The sequence below is a fragment of the Gossypium arboreum genome, chromosome 13 (genome assembly GCF_025698485.1).
Source record: "Gossypium arboreum isolate Shixiya-1 chromosome 13, ASM2569848v2, whole genome shotgun sequence".
NCBI classification, from domain to species: domain Eukaryota; kingdom Viridiplantae; phylum Streptophyta; class Magnoliopsida; order Malvales; family Malvaceae; genus Gossypium; species Gossypium arboreum.
The window spans coordinates 1,198,958-1,211,777 of record NC_069082.1 but is presented as its reverse complement, the minus strand read 5'-3'; the positions used below and the strand labels follow the sequence as shown (position 1 = coordinate 1,211,777).

General features: G+C 31.9%; 3 protein-coding genes across 5 annotated transcripts; all 3 read right to left on the bottom strand.

The window, feature by feature from the left end:
• Window positions 1-1,050: 1,050 nt before the first annotated feature.
• On the bottom strand, window positions 1,051-2,959 carry LOC108462419 (trihelix transcription factor PTL-like). Its single transcript, XM_053023718.1, has 2 exons — window positions 2,485-2,959; window positions 1,051-1,965 (listed from the first exon to the last, which is right to left on the bottom strand). The coding sequence occupies exons 1-2, from the start codon at window positions 2,898-2,900 to the stop codon at window positions 1,257-1,259; spliced, it is 1,125 nt and encodes a 374-aa protein (XP_052879678.1). The 5' UTR covers window positions 2,901-2,959; the 3' UTR covers window positions 1,051-1,256.
• Window positions 2,960-5,116: 2,157 nt separating this feature from the next.
• LOC108461425 (uncharacterized RNA-binding protein C1827.05c) lies at window positions 5,117-8,597 on the bottom strand. Of its 2 annotated transcripts, XR_008277488.1 has the most exons (10): window positions 8,416-8,597; window positions 8,209-8,320; window positions 7,822-7,877; window positions 7,459-7,506; window positions 7,280-7,377; window positions 6,608-6,677; window positions 6,401-6,511; window positions 5,601-5,728; window positions 5,440-5,501; window positions 5,117-5,346 (listed from the first exon to the last, which is right to left on the bottom strand). XR_008277488.1 is itself a non-coding variant. In XM_017761268.2 (9 exons), the coding sequence occupies exons 1-8, from the start codon at window positions 8,512-8,514 to the stop codon at window positions 5,451-5,453; spliced, it is 645 nt and encodes a 214-aa protein (XP_017616757.1). In that variant the 5' UTR covers window positions 8,515-8,597; the 3' UTR covers window positions 5,117-5,346; window positions 5,440-5,450. The 2 variants fall into 2 exon arrangements, 1 of the variants encoding a protein (XP_017616757.1); XM_017761268.2 differs by lacking the exon at window positions 5,601-5,728.
• An 854-nt stretch (window positions 8,598-9,451) lies between these two features.
• Window positions 9,452-12,573, bottom strand: LOC108461720 (protein IQ-DOMAIN 12-like). Of its 2 annotated transcripts, XM_017761643.2 has the most exons (7): window positions 12,335-12,570; window positions 12,105-12,243; window positions 11,258-11,354; window positions 10,825-11,118; window positions 10,508-10,723; window positions 10,216-10,347; window positions 9,452-10,110 (listed from the first exon to the last, which is right to left on the bottom strand). In XM_017761643.2, exons 3-7 carry the CDS (start codon window positions 11,330-11,332, stop codon window positions 9,670-9,672), a joined length of 1,158 nt encoding a protein of 385 aa, XP_017617132.1. In that variant the 5' UTR covers window positions 11,333-11,354; window positions 12,105-12,243; window positions 12,335-12,570; the 3' UTR covers window positions 9,452-9,669. The 2 variants fall into 2 exon arrangements, with proteins under 2 accessions (XP_017617132.1, XP_017617133.1); XM_017761644.2 differs by lacking the exon at window positions 11,258-11,354 and having other exon boundaries at window positions 12,335-12,573.
• Between the last annotated feature and the right edge of the window lie 247 nt (window positions 12,574-12,820).

The following is a 12,820-nucleotide window of genomic DNA, read 5'->3' as shown; positions in this document are numbered from 1 at the left end:
ACCTAAAATTTAAATTCATTTATTAACTCAAATTATCCGAGTTATATTATCCAAATTAAAAACTATTATCCACCAAATATTTGAATCCAAAATAAAACTAATTTCAAATTTCCAGAACCTTTTGAATAGTTAAATATGCAAAAACCAAACCATTAAAATTCTCTCTCTCTATATATATATATAATCAAAATTATAATCATTTTGTATAAATAGATTCCAATAATTAATTTTGTATCCGTTATTTGAATAAATAATGCAATTTTAAATAATGAATATTCGGATATTTATCAATATTGGCTTTAAATATGTAAAAAATATTAATTTTAAAAGTAAATTTAAATATTATTCGAATTCAAAAATAGATTAAATATACATGAATATTTAAACCTACAATTCGAATTATCATTCCGAACCAATACTGAACTTTTATTTTCTTTTAATTGAAAAAATTATCAGCAGAAAAAAGAACAGTATATTGAGACTAAACAATAGTTCCCAGTGCCACTACTGTTATATTTACAAATGAATGCAAAAGAAATACAAAATACCATGTCTATTCATGAAAAACAAACAGTAGAATTCTGATTAAAAAAAAAAAGTTATCTAATCTACTTGCAGGAAGACGAAAACAATAGATCAAAATTAAAAGTTAAAAAAAAAACCCACAGGTAAAAATCTTAAGCTAATGGTCTATAAAATTATTTTTTATAAAAATACTTATTTTTAATTTTGAAATTAAGTAAATTAATTCATTTTAAAAGAAAATTAGAGTAATTAATCATTATCACTTTCAAAAATGAACAACTAAGGATAATTAAACAAAGGCGTTAATGTATTTCATCAATTGTACATAATTTTGAATTTGTATAGTAATAAATTTAACTTTCGATGTTTACGTATTTTGTCATTTTTACTTAATTTTAAAAATTTAACAAATTCAACTTCAATATTTACATATTTACACAAATGTTGTGAAATAAATTTGTTAAATTAAGATTAAGTTGACATAATGTATAAATTTTGAAGACTAAAATCTAAAATCATCTACAATTGGGAGTAGCTAGAGAAATCCTTTTACTAATCAGTTGATTTCATACAAAAATTAGTCAACCTTCCATACACAATGCTGATTCCATGCACAGATATACATATAAAAACCTACCATCGGCCATAACCAATAGTTTAAAGCTCTTTCAGTACAATATTACTACAATATATTAGAGAGACAAAAGAAAGGAAAAAGAACTAAACTTGATTCAGATGTTCCTGGAATCTTGGTTCCAAGCTTGTCCTAAACTGTGTATCAAGCTTGAGATTCCTTGTTGAGTGTAACCCACAGGCCTTTCAGCTGAAGATGATGATGATGAAACTTCTAGTGTTCTTTTCCTTGTAAAATTCTTAATAACTTCCATTAAAGCAACATCACGAGCTTCAACCCAAGCTCTTTCCTTAACCCAAAATTCATGTTCTTTATCCAACAAAGCTGTCTCTTGTCTCCTCCATTCTTCTTCTTTAAATAATCTCTCTTGGTCTTTATCTTCAATGGCTTTCAACATTCTTTCCATCCAAACATCTTGTGAATCAATCAGTTTATTCATTTGTGATTCCATAAAGTCCTTCACCTTCGTAAAAGCCGAAACTTCGTCGTCGGTATTGTTTTCGGACGATGAAGTCTCGAATTCAGATGAATTGGAAACGCTAAGGCTCTGATCGCCTGGTTTCTTTTCTTCTTCATGGTGGTTCCTTTGGTTCATTGGGTTGTTTGATGTCTGATAAAGAACAGTCGGACATTGATTCGTTGTTTCACCGTAAAGGAGTTCGAGTTGTCGGAAAAACCTGTAGTTTTTGCCATCTTGTCTCCCAGTTTTACGTTGTTTGGTTTTCTTGTAGTACTTGTAGAGATTCTCAAATTTTTCTCTACATTTCTTCCCACTTCTTTGGTACCCATATTCCTCCGCCATTATTCTACAAATCAAGTTAACCAAAAATCAAGCACAAAAGGATAGAAAATAAACTTATAATTCTACTTAGTGACTCAATTTGTATCAGAATTATTATTAATGTAGGAGAATGTAAATGTACTAAAACATAATTATTTCCTACAAAGGGTATAAATAGTTTTAAACATTATATAAAAAACCCTTAAAACGAACTAAAATCTTAACCCTAAAACAATATTATTTAGAACATGCATTCTAAGGCTAATTAAGAAAAATTGAAAAATCGAAAATCCACCCAAACTGAATTGTTTAGATAATTTATTTAATACAATTTTAAAAATTACAGTTACAAAGTTCTTAAATAATTATTGTTTTTTAGAAATATTTTAAAAAATGAAATTTTTCAAATAATATAAAAATAAATTAATTCGAAATATAACCTGCATTCCAATTCGAAAATGACTAGGGAAGTAACGAATTAGGAGCCCTAAAACGAATCCTATTTTGATAAACAAATAGGGTTCTTAAAAGAAAATGTGTTTACCTAGAGAGTTCATCCCACAATGGACCTTTTTGATTGGCTTCTTTGAACTTAGGATCAAGTCTGATTCTGATCTCAAGCAAAGTGAGAGTCTCTTGTCTAGGCCATCGACTGTTTCCGCCATTGTTGATGTTTCCCCATCGGCTACCTCCAAACAGTGTAGTTGCACTAGGAATAGAAGCTGAAGCAGCAACACCAGTGGTGAGTGAAGCACTTGGGTAATGATTATGGCTAAACCTAACCAAACGGCTAGGCAATGGTGCTATGAAGGGTTCATGGTATGGAACTGGTGAAGGTGAAGCCATGTTTATGTTAGCAAAGTATGGTTCAGTGGGTTCAGGATGGGGTACCGGAAAATGGGTTCTCATTGGTAGAGAACGCCGGAGATGAGGCAGGCCGTTCTGATCAACCATTTCCATTTGGTTTCCTTAAAGAGTGAAGGAAAAGAGAAAATGAAGTAAGAGGGAGTCCAAATATTTGTCTTAAGAAATTTGATGTTACGTAAATAAAACTAGATTTATACGAAACGTGATAAAATTAAAGGTTTGATATTAGTATTTTTAGTTCGTATATTATTATAGATAATTTTTAGTGATGAAAATATTAAAAATATTTTTTATAATTTTTAATTAAGTTAAGACACAGTTAATGAATAGTTAGTAAAGATAAAAATCATATAAATATTAAATAATACTTTGGTTAAAACGATATGCATGATGCTTTTTATTCATTATAGGAAAATTTTTATTAATTTATAAAAAATATAAAAGAAAAAAATACTCTCATAATAATATAATTACTTTGTAAAAAAATGATCCTTTTCTATTGATTTTCCGTGTTTGAGTTGAGATTAGAGTCGGATAGGCGGGGGGCTGGCAAGGGCCCTGGCCCCCCTAAAATGGAAAATTTCTATTTAGGCCTTTGAAATTTTTAAAAAATTTAATTAGTAAAAGTAAAATTATACTTTGGCTCCCTTAAAATTATAAAAATTCGATTTAATCCTTTAAAAATTATAAAGATATAGACTATAAAAAATTAAAATTTCATTCGGCCCCCTCTAAAAATTTGTTCTGGTTTCTCCCGATGTTGAGATTCGGTTTATGGGTGTTACCAACTCAACGAAAGACATTATAATAGAACAGATATCAAAATCAAGTAGTACTAGATTATGATATACATACAATGTGGGTGTAATAAATTTATTAGAACAATTGATATAAACACAAATGTCTCTTTAGTTAAAATAATAAAGTTGAGATAATAAAATTAAGATGTATTTTTTTATATTTGTCATAATATAAAATATATAAATACTTCAAAATAATACTCATTGCTTTATAAAAGATATGAATTTTTTTTGTAATTTCACAGCTATATTAAAACTTGATTAATTAGTGATATCATTTCAATAAATTCTTAATAATAGCATAAATAAATGGATAAAAATTCAAATTTAGAACCTCAATGTTTAGCGAGTGTTTACTCCACAACTCACTTCATAAGTTTGAATCATAATGTGTGTGGTTAGTGTATATTTATTTACTCCTATAAAATGTGTCTTAGTTGTTTATTTGGGGTCTAAACTAGACAATTATTCGAATCAATGTCAAGTTTACGTATAACTTGGACAAGAAAAAGCTTATGTCCAACAAGTACCAAAATCAGGACCTAACTTAAATAAAAAGAAGTTAAAGTCTCAATGCGAGAAAAACTACTTAATTGAAACCCAAAAAGTGAAATAACCCAATTATATTTGACTAGGTTAGAAAAGAGTTTTGTCTTTTGCATATTCAGAGGAGACAGGATCCGAGTCTACCGCAACTTTCATCACTCTTTCATCGCTTCAGCTTTTCTCTCTGTCGTGGAAATGGAATAAAAAAAGTAATGTAAAATGAGAGAGCCAATGAAATGTTGAAAAATATGGAAGGGTTACATTGATAATAGGACAGTCCCCAAAACTGATGAAACGACTCTGTTGCAGTGCTTCCTATTTGTCTTTTGACCAAACATTAAAACTATGAGTTGGGATGACCCCCCTCCCCCTTCTCTCTCTTTTCATTTCATTGTGTTCAATGACTTGAATTATTGTATTTCATTCAAACTAGTTTCATGGTTTTCCTAATAAAAATTATTATAATATACATAAGTTAATAATTAAATATTTAGTTCACAAAATCTTAAATTACGTTTCAAAAATAAGATTACGAGTAAAATATAAAATTACATTATTTTTACAAGCAATTTTTACTATATTATCATTATTCTAGATTTTTGTATTTAGAAATTCACTTCCTTTAATATCAAATTTTAATAATATTATAAAGATTTAGTACATCGACAATATATACATTTTAAAAAATATTTTTCAATTTATAATAACAAAATAATAAAAATAATAAAATAAATACATTTATTAGCTGATAATTTAGTTATAAAATTCAAATATTAATTTAATCAGTAACTTTTGACTTCTAAATATTAATCTTCTGATTCTTAAATTTAAAATTTAAAATCTGGAAATTATTATATTAAATTGAAGTAAGAAAGACATTTTAACCAAAAACTGATTGAATCAGAGGTATAAGTAGCAATTGAATTTTTTGATTATATTATATACGCCAACACTCAGAGCATATAAAAAACAACATTGATTGAAATTACATATAACAAAATTTGATTCCAACAGGAGGTCTGGTCTTAACAGGATCCAACATTATAAATATAAAACTTCCTACTTGTTGCAGAGCCAAAGGCAATACAGCTTGTCACCAGCTCAACTACACATTAAACTTGCAATTTTTTAGCATCTCAGGAGGACTATATTGTGTAAGCCATTACCTTCATAGTCAGCATTTGGTAGTAAAACTGTTTGCAGGAAATTTAGTAATTAGAGACCCATATGGTCACAAATCACTAAAAACAATGTCATGGATGCAGCAAGGGATACAGCATAATTACCTTAATGGTGCCTAATCTTCGTCGAACTTTATCTTCTTTGGAGCAGACTGACCGCTACCCACCTGCGAAAATATTGGTAAGCACAAGTGATTATTTACGGAAAATCTCGTTAATTAGAGATAAGAGATGCAATATCTTAACAAACTACAAGACCGTATTACGATTTTCAGTCGAATTACACCCATATTGATGGTTGTCACAGGTGAAAAAGAGGAAGGACCAGGTTACAAAGCCCCTTCAACTAAAACACATCTTTGATGAAAAGTATCGCTTTCCATATTGGATTTCTCTGGAAAAAGTACCATGGAAGACCTTGCATTAGATGTCAGGTTGCATTATGCCCCCCTTTACTAAAAATGATAAAGTATTCCCTATACATTAGAACAAAAAGCAAATTGATCCTTTTTGTTAAAAATTTTATCCATGATTGATGGAATAACAAACAACTACACATGGCTAGTCTCGTGTGCCTCATGCTGAGGTACAAGGACCGGTTTAGATGGAAGTTTTAACAGGACTACTTTTGATCTAGCGTACAGGGACAAATTTGCTATTTTTCTAAGTAGAGGGGAAAAAATACAATTCGACTCCCTAGTACAAGGGCCTCAATGGTACTTACTGTTCATAAGCAAATCATCCTTAAAATAATTTATAAGGATCAATATCTTCCATATCAAATCCAAGGAGGATCAACAATCCAGATGCTTAAAGTGAGAATGAAAGTGGTGCGCCATATTAAGAATTTAACAGACACCATGGAACTTTTATTGCACAAATTGAAGTCCCTATGTTCGTTCTTCTAATTGAAAACCAATCACAGTGTGATTTAAAGCAATGTTTAAGTTCTTCATGCACAAGTGTTGTAGTACTAAATGTTCATTGACCTTCAACCAATGTCCTCCTAATGATTTATCTATTTTCAGTGATACAAATTCAAGCAAGTAGAAGGTTGAACTCTTACAATTTCTGGGCATTCATAATCAATGCCAGCAGCCTCTATCCTCTTTCTACGCTTTGTGTCTCGTTTTATGATCTTCTCCACCAACTTTTTGTGCTCTTCCAATGTTCTCACCTGAATAACAAAAAACAGAACAAATTAAATAAAATTTCTGAATCAACTCATTCACCCTTAAATATGGCAGCTAACTTTTCTATGTCTGTTGAGAACCTTATTATGCTGCTTTCGTTCAATTTGCACATAGTCCACTGGCTTGAATTTATAATTGAAACCTCTCCATCTACATATCAAAGAACATAAGTAATCAATCAGAGAAATGAGCGGGAAATGAGCCTACATCTTCTCATAGTATTTTAACCAACTACTGCAGTGCTTTTCACATATCACCTCGTCCGCACAAATAAGTTCCCTTCCTATTCACTAATTTGTTTGTTAGGACAATATATATAAATAAAGAAAATATAGACATTAGCAACCGTTCACCAGGCTAATACATGCATAACATTAGGAATCCACAGAATTGTCCTTTGAGGATGCTCAAAATTCGCAAGGGTATCTATGCTCAGAATTTTCTTAAATATTCTTTTATCCCAATTTTTTCTTCACAGAAACATTAGCTAATTATGCACGACTTGGACTCCTCCTCCTCTTAAAATATCTTTCCTATCACTCCAATTTCAAGCAAAGACAAACAACGGTTAAAAGTCATCATTTCCCCAAATTCATGTCTGTACCGTGGCACACTAGGTCTTCTCGTGTTATAAATTTGGGTCTATCACACAGTAATAAAACATAACAAGTGCATCATTAAAAACCCACTAGAAATTTCCTGAAAAATCATGCATAAATTAGAAACTTAATGAAAAACAACTCATTGCTTACAATTTTGGATGAACATGCTCCGGAGGAATAAGATGGACTTGCAAAAGATGCTCGAACAAAAGATAATTATGCATACAATCAGCTACAACTTCAGCCACCTACAACCAACAAGAATTGTTATCAAAACAACCAGAATCATGATTGCTATTTCATTAGACAAAACAAAAACCGTCTCCAACCTGTGGATTCTCAAATTCGATGAAGCCAAAGTGCTTTGATCTTCCTGTCTGTTAAGCACCAATGATAAATATTGCAGAAGAAGGTGAATACTCGGAATTTATTTTAGTCAAAATGTAAGTGAACAACAACGGAAAAAAAAAAGGCATGAAATGGCAACAACATAACCAGCAGATATCACATTCAACCAAATAAGACTAGAATGCTAGTTCTTCAAAAAAAAAAAAAACACCAATATTACTACCTTTTTTTAAAAAGAAATTCAAATAAAACACCCCCTATAGTTCATAAATGAAAATATGCTAGCAAAAGCAGAAATATAAACAAATGCGCATAATAGCAAAACTGATGCAACTGCTTAAAACCTTTTTATTTCTTGCAATCCTTAATCTCTTAATGGCACCAAACTGCTGAAAATAAGCTGCAAAAGGAAAAAGAAAAAAAAAAAAACCTCAGTTAGGAAGAATTTCAAAGTATGGTTGTAATCCAACCACGTTAAACTCGAATACTAGCAAGCTTGAGCTAGATTGAACATCTATTTTTTTAAGCTCGGGTGATACTTGAGTTACTCAAGTTCGATTATCAATTTTCATACTCAAGCTTATGAACTACTCGAGCTCGGCTTGATAATTACCAAATCAAGTTTTAGTTTTTATCGAGTCGGACGAGTAGCTTAAGAGCATCAATATTTCATTCACACCCCTATTTCAAAGAACAAATATCACCCCCTGCTAAACAAAAATTCTTTTTACCTTCCATCTCTATCTCATAAAACCCATGTGGGATTCGACCAACATACAGGACAGTAGCATTTTTTTGAAGGGGTTTGGTCTCTGGAATTTCACGCGGACCACCTTCCAACGGCTTCACATTCATAGCATTCAAAATCAATTCAGGGTTAAAAAAAAAACCAAAAACAGAAAAAAATTAAATTCAAACAAAAAAAAAAAAGAAGATACCAGGAAATCAGCTGAAGCAGTCTTGGAATCAGAGTTAGGAAATTGAGAAGAAGCCTTCTTTATTGCTTTCTTCGACGCTTTCCTCGCCTTCGCCCCCATCGTTTCGATGTGTGTTTTTTTCGGCGGCTGTATTTGACAAACCGGTGGCTGATTAAATCTTCAAGAGAAAAAAATGTGAACTTATAAGTGAGGGCTAAGCTTTATATGGGCTGAGACTAATTATTGGGCCTTAATTTCAACCCAAATTTGACCTAAAGGAAATTCCACCAATAAATATATTATTTAATACCAAAGCTCAGTTTTATATTTAATTTAGTACTTAAGTTTTTTTTTTTCAATTTAGTTTCTAAGTTTAACTTTAATGTTCAGTTAGGTACTTGAGTTTTGTTTGTATCATAATTCAATTTGGCTTTTTCGGTACCGAATTTAAAATTAAAGTTAAACTCAAGTACCAAATTAAACATTAAAGTCAAATGCATGTACCAAATGATATATTAACCCTAAGATCTATAATAATACTTGGGATAAATCTCAAATCTACACGAGCTTTGATTTGATGTGTAATTTAATATATAAACTTTGACTTGATGCAAGTATACATATGAAATTTTGATTATGATTTAAATGTATACATGAAACTTTAATTTTGTTTCAATTCTACAAATTTAAAAGAATAATTACATTAATTTATTTTTATATTAGATATATATTTACTTGAATTGCAATATGTACGCTTGAAATGGTGTTATATTGATAATTGAGTTAGTAGTTCGTGAAAATTGAATTAGATTAATATTTTAAGTATAAAATTATACAAAATTAAAATTCATATATAATATTGAACATTAAATTAAAGTTCATAAGTAGACTAATCGGATACCAACTTAATTAAAATTAATTATAAAAATTACTCTCTCTTTTTACAAAATAAGTCGTATTATTTTTATTTAATATACCAAGGTCCCTATACTCTTTTAAAATTTAAAATTTAAAATTTAGTCCCTATAATTTAATTTTAAAATATTTATCTTTCAAATAATACAAAGTCAAATCTTCCATTGCTCATTACTTGGCACAAAAATCTTTCCAAATTCTGTTTTTACACACGCACACACAAAAAAAAAAAAAAAAAACAATATGTATCACTCATCACATACACAACACTCAAAGGGTCTTCCTTGTAATATGAAGCTATATTCTATTTCTTGCATATACAGTCAAAGAGAGAGTTTGTTCATAGGGAGACTCTGCTTCTCATTGATACTCAAATGTTTCACCATTATATGTAGACCAGAGAGAAAGTCCACCCTTGTATGGCATGTTATGATCGAAGCATGTATCGGGTAATCCGAGCCGTTGCCTCGGTGTGCTCATTGACCTTACCTTTGCTTTTGCTGATTCAGTTGCAGCCATGTAGGTAGGAAAAACCGGAGAGCTTGGGACAGAACTCTCGTTCCCAGCGGGATTCTGGTTCTGCACACGACAAAACGATCTCCTTGGAAACAAATACGGTGAATTCAATCCGTGCAGACCATGTACTTCCCATCTGCTCGAATTCGAAGCTACATTGTGTTTTAAAATCATCATTCTTTCCCTTCTAGTTCCCTCACTATTTGCTTCTGCTTCCACGAAGCTGTTCCTTCCGGTTTCTTTGACGTGCACGGATTCATCGAGCATATACGAATTCACTCTCTCCTATAGGAAATGAAAGGATAAATAAACGATCTGCAAAGTATATGGTATTTTCTCAACAGCAGAATAAAATCGAGTAGCAAACATCGATATGATATGAAAAATTACCCGATGAGAATACGAGTATTTCTTCATACGCTCTCGTTTGGCCATTGCCTCTTGCCTTCTTAACCATACGGCTTCAGCGTCTTCTTTAGAGAACACACTATCATTCCAGTTCCTTCGGCTATAGTATTCATGCTGGCCATGACAAAATGTTACGAGGATAGTAAAAGCTACATTCCCGATTTATGTGTCGGGTTCCGAGTTATTTGCATATATTTGAAAGATCATATTGTGTATGTATTGAAGAGTAAAAGAACAGTTAAAAGAATAGTTCGACTTGAATTACGAAACATACTTTAATAATGTCCTTGCCTTGCAACTGATCTTTATGTACGAGGCTCTGATTTCTCCTGGTGTCTTGACAGATAACTTTCTCCTTGATCTCTGGGTACATGTCCGTACCAGATTGCAAGCATTTCATATTTTTCATTGCTCGACGTCTCGTGACTTGGCCACGGATAATGGCTTGGAGTAACACCAGTCCCTTTAGTGCCCGTAGGGCTTTCCTTGCCTGTTCAGCAGCAACATGAGTACCATACCAGTCCAAATTGAAGAACATCTAAAGGAATGATGCTTGATATCCTCGAGTTATATATTCAAAGGTAAGCTCACCAGATGTGCCCTGAAAGCGGTTTGGATCTTAATAGCAGCTCGGTTCCTATCCCTTGTTGTGAAATTACTGAAGTGGTTAGAGGCATTAGCCAGACGAACGACCTGGGCTGCTGCTTGTGCTGCAGCAACCGCAACTTCAGCTGCAGCAGCTGTCGCAATGGCAAGATTCAAAGCATGCTTTCTTTGATCCTCGGTTGCTTGACATAACGATTTCTGCTGGGGTATCGCCGGCAATGCAGGGCGACATTGCTTGAGCTTTAGTTTTCCGAAAATCCATCTCCACCTCCTTGATTTCTGAAAAGTAGAACCGAAATTATTACAAACAAAAAGGAAAAAAGAACCAAAAAGATGAATCAAAAAGCTATTAATTATTCAAAAAAAAAATAAAAAGAAAGAAGCAAAAGTTGAAAAGTAACAAGTACTGAAAATGAACCTTCTGTGTTTTTGGTTGTGCATTAGAAGCAAAAATCTTTTTCACCCAACTAAACCAGCTCCTTTTCTTTCCCATTGACAGAATTCATTGAAGCATTCTAATTAAAAAGAAACAAGATTTTAACAATATAGGAAATTTGAAGAAACTGGGAAAAGTTAGATATATCTATGAATGCAATCTACACATCCAAATCCAACCCAGAATTGTTGGTAGTGTCTCGACTCCACCGAGAGCCTTATGTGCCATAAGTGATTGAGTCGAGTCTAACCATGAACAACCATAGTTCCACCTATTCAAGCCTATTCTGTGAATCTGTTGAAAGACAAAACCTCGACCAAGACCTGACTTGTGTACACATCAATAAATATACATAAAAAGTTTACATATTTATCAAGGGAAAAGCTAGAAAATTACTTTAAAAAACCAGAGATGAATCATAAATTTTTGCGACTAAAGTACAAATTTACCATTATACTAACTAAAAAGTTTTTAAACCTCCCCTGATATCTATATAAATGATATCTACAACATATTCCAAAGGAGAAGTGGTTAAAACTCCTAAACACCTATTTGACACGGGTATGAATTATGTTAACCATCCCTACCCTAATATTGTACAAATAATAATAATCCAATGAAAAAAAAAAAACATCTTGCCTACGAATGAAATCTACAACATCTTGCAAGTAACCTATAACCATCCTCACATCCAAATCCAACCCAGAGTCATTTATATTATCTCAACTCAACCGAGAGCCCTATATACATTATAGGTGATTACTTCGAGTCTAACCATGCACAAACTCTTAAAACTTTGTATGGCATATATCATTGAGTCGAGTCTTACCATACACAAACTCTTCGTTTTGACATGATTTCACCCCGAATCCGTTTACATCAACAATACCAGCTAGCTATTTTGTCAAACATGGTAAGTTTCATAAAAACAGGAAAGCAGCTCGAAAGTTACCAGTACAAGCTATAAACTGCATCAAAAATCATATGTTTAAAGAATCTGAAAAACCAGAGAAAAATGAAAAACAAAAATATGAAGATTAAAGAAGCAAAAAAACAGACCTGGTTTCAAATCCTTTGTATCATAACAATGACATATGGATGAATAAAAACCACAAGGACAACAATCAAACGTATATATATTGATGAAAAATCTAAGTTGGTCAATGGTGTATGTTTGAACCACATTGAAATCATTTACAATGATGTGGCAAATGCAGGCACTTTGATGAAGAGTGAGTCATGATCTTTTAAAGAGCACAAGCGAGTGAGTGTTGGTTTCTAATCCCCCATCTGTCGCTATCATAACAGCCCCATGTCTTCAAATGTTTGCTTTTCTTATTTTAAATGGAATTTACAGACAGGTCCTCAGCTCACATGGTGTTACTTTCTTCATTGAAATTCAGCACATTGGCCCATCACCTTTTTTTGCCTTTATGATAATGATAAACATGACCCCATGGGCTATGTCATCCTTTCCAACTCTCCATTTTACTTTCATACTAAGTTTTTCCGTCGAAAATCGGTTAAGTAATCGGTTCATCTATT

Coding starts and splice junctions, on each gene's coding strand:
- LOC108461720 (XM_017761643.2), bottom strand. CDS start 11,332: ATGGGAAAGAAAAGGAGCTGGTTTAGTTGGGTGAAAAAGATTTTTGCT. Junction 10,724..10,824: donor CCGCTTTCAGGGCACATCTG/GTGAGCTTACCT, acceptor GCTGCTGAACAG/GCAAGGAAAGCCCTACGGGC. Junction 10,348..10,507: donor AAGGCAAGGACATTATTAAA/GTATGTTTCGTA, acceptor TGTCATGGCCAG/CATGAATACTATAGCCGAAG.
- LOC108461425 (XM_017761268.2), bottom strand. CDS start 8,514: ATGGGGGCGAAGGCGAGGAAAGCGTCGAAGAAAGCAATAAAGAAGGCT. Junction 8,321..8,415: donor CTGCTTCAGCTGATTTCCTG/GTATCTTCTTTT, acceptor ATGAATGTGAAG/CCGTTGGAAGGTGGTCCGCG. Junction 7,878..8,208: donor TTATGAGATAGAGATGGAAG/GTAAAAAGAATT, acceptor TTCCTTTTGCAG/CTTATTTTCAGCAGTTTGGT.
- LOC108462419 (XM_053023718.1), bottom strand. CDS start 2,900: ATGGAAATGGTTGATCAGAACGGCCTGCCTCATCTCCGGCGTTCTCTA. Junction 1,966..2,484: donor TTGTGGGATGAACTCTCTAG/GTAAACACATTT, acceptor CTTGATTTGTAG/AATAATGGCGGAGGAATATG.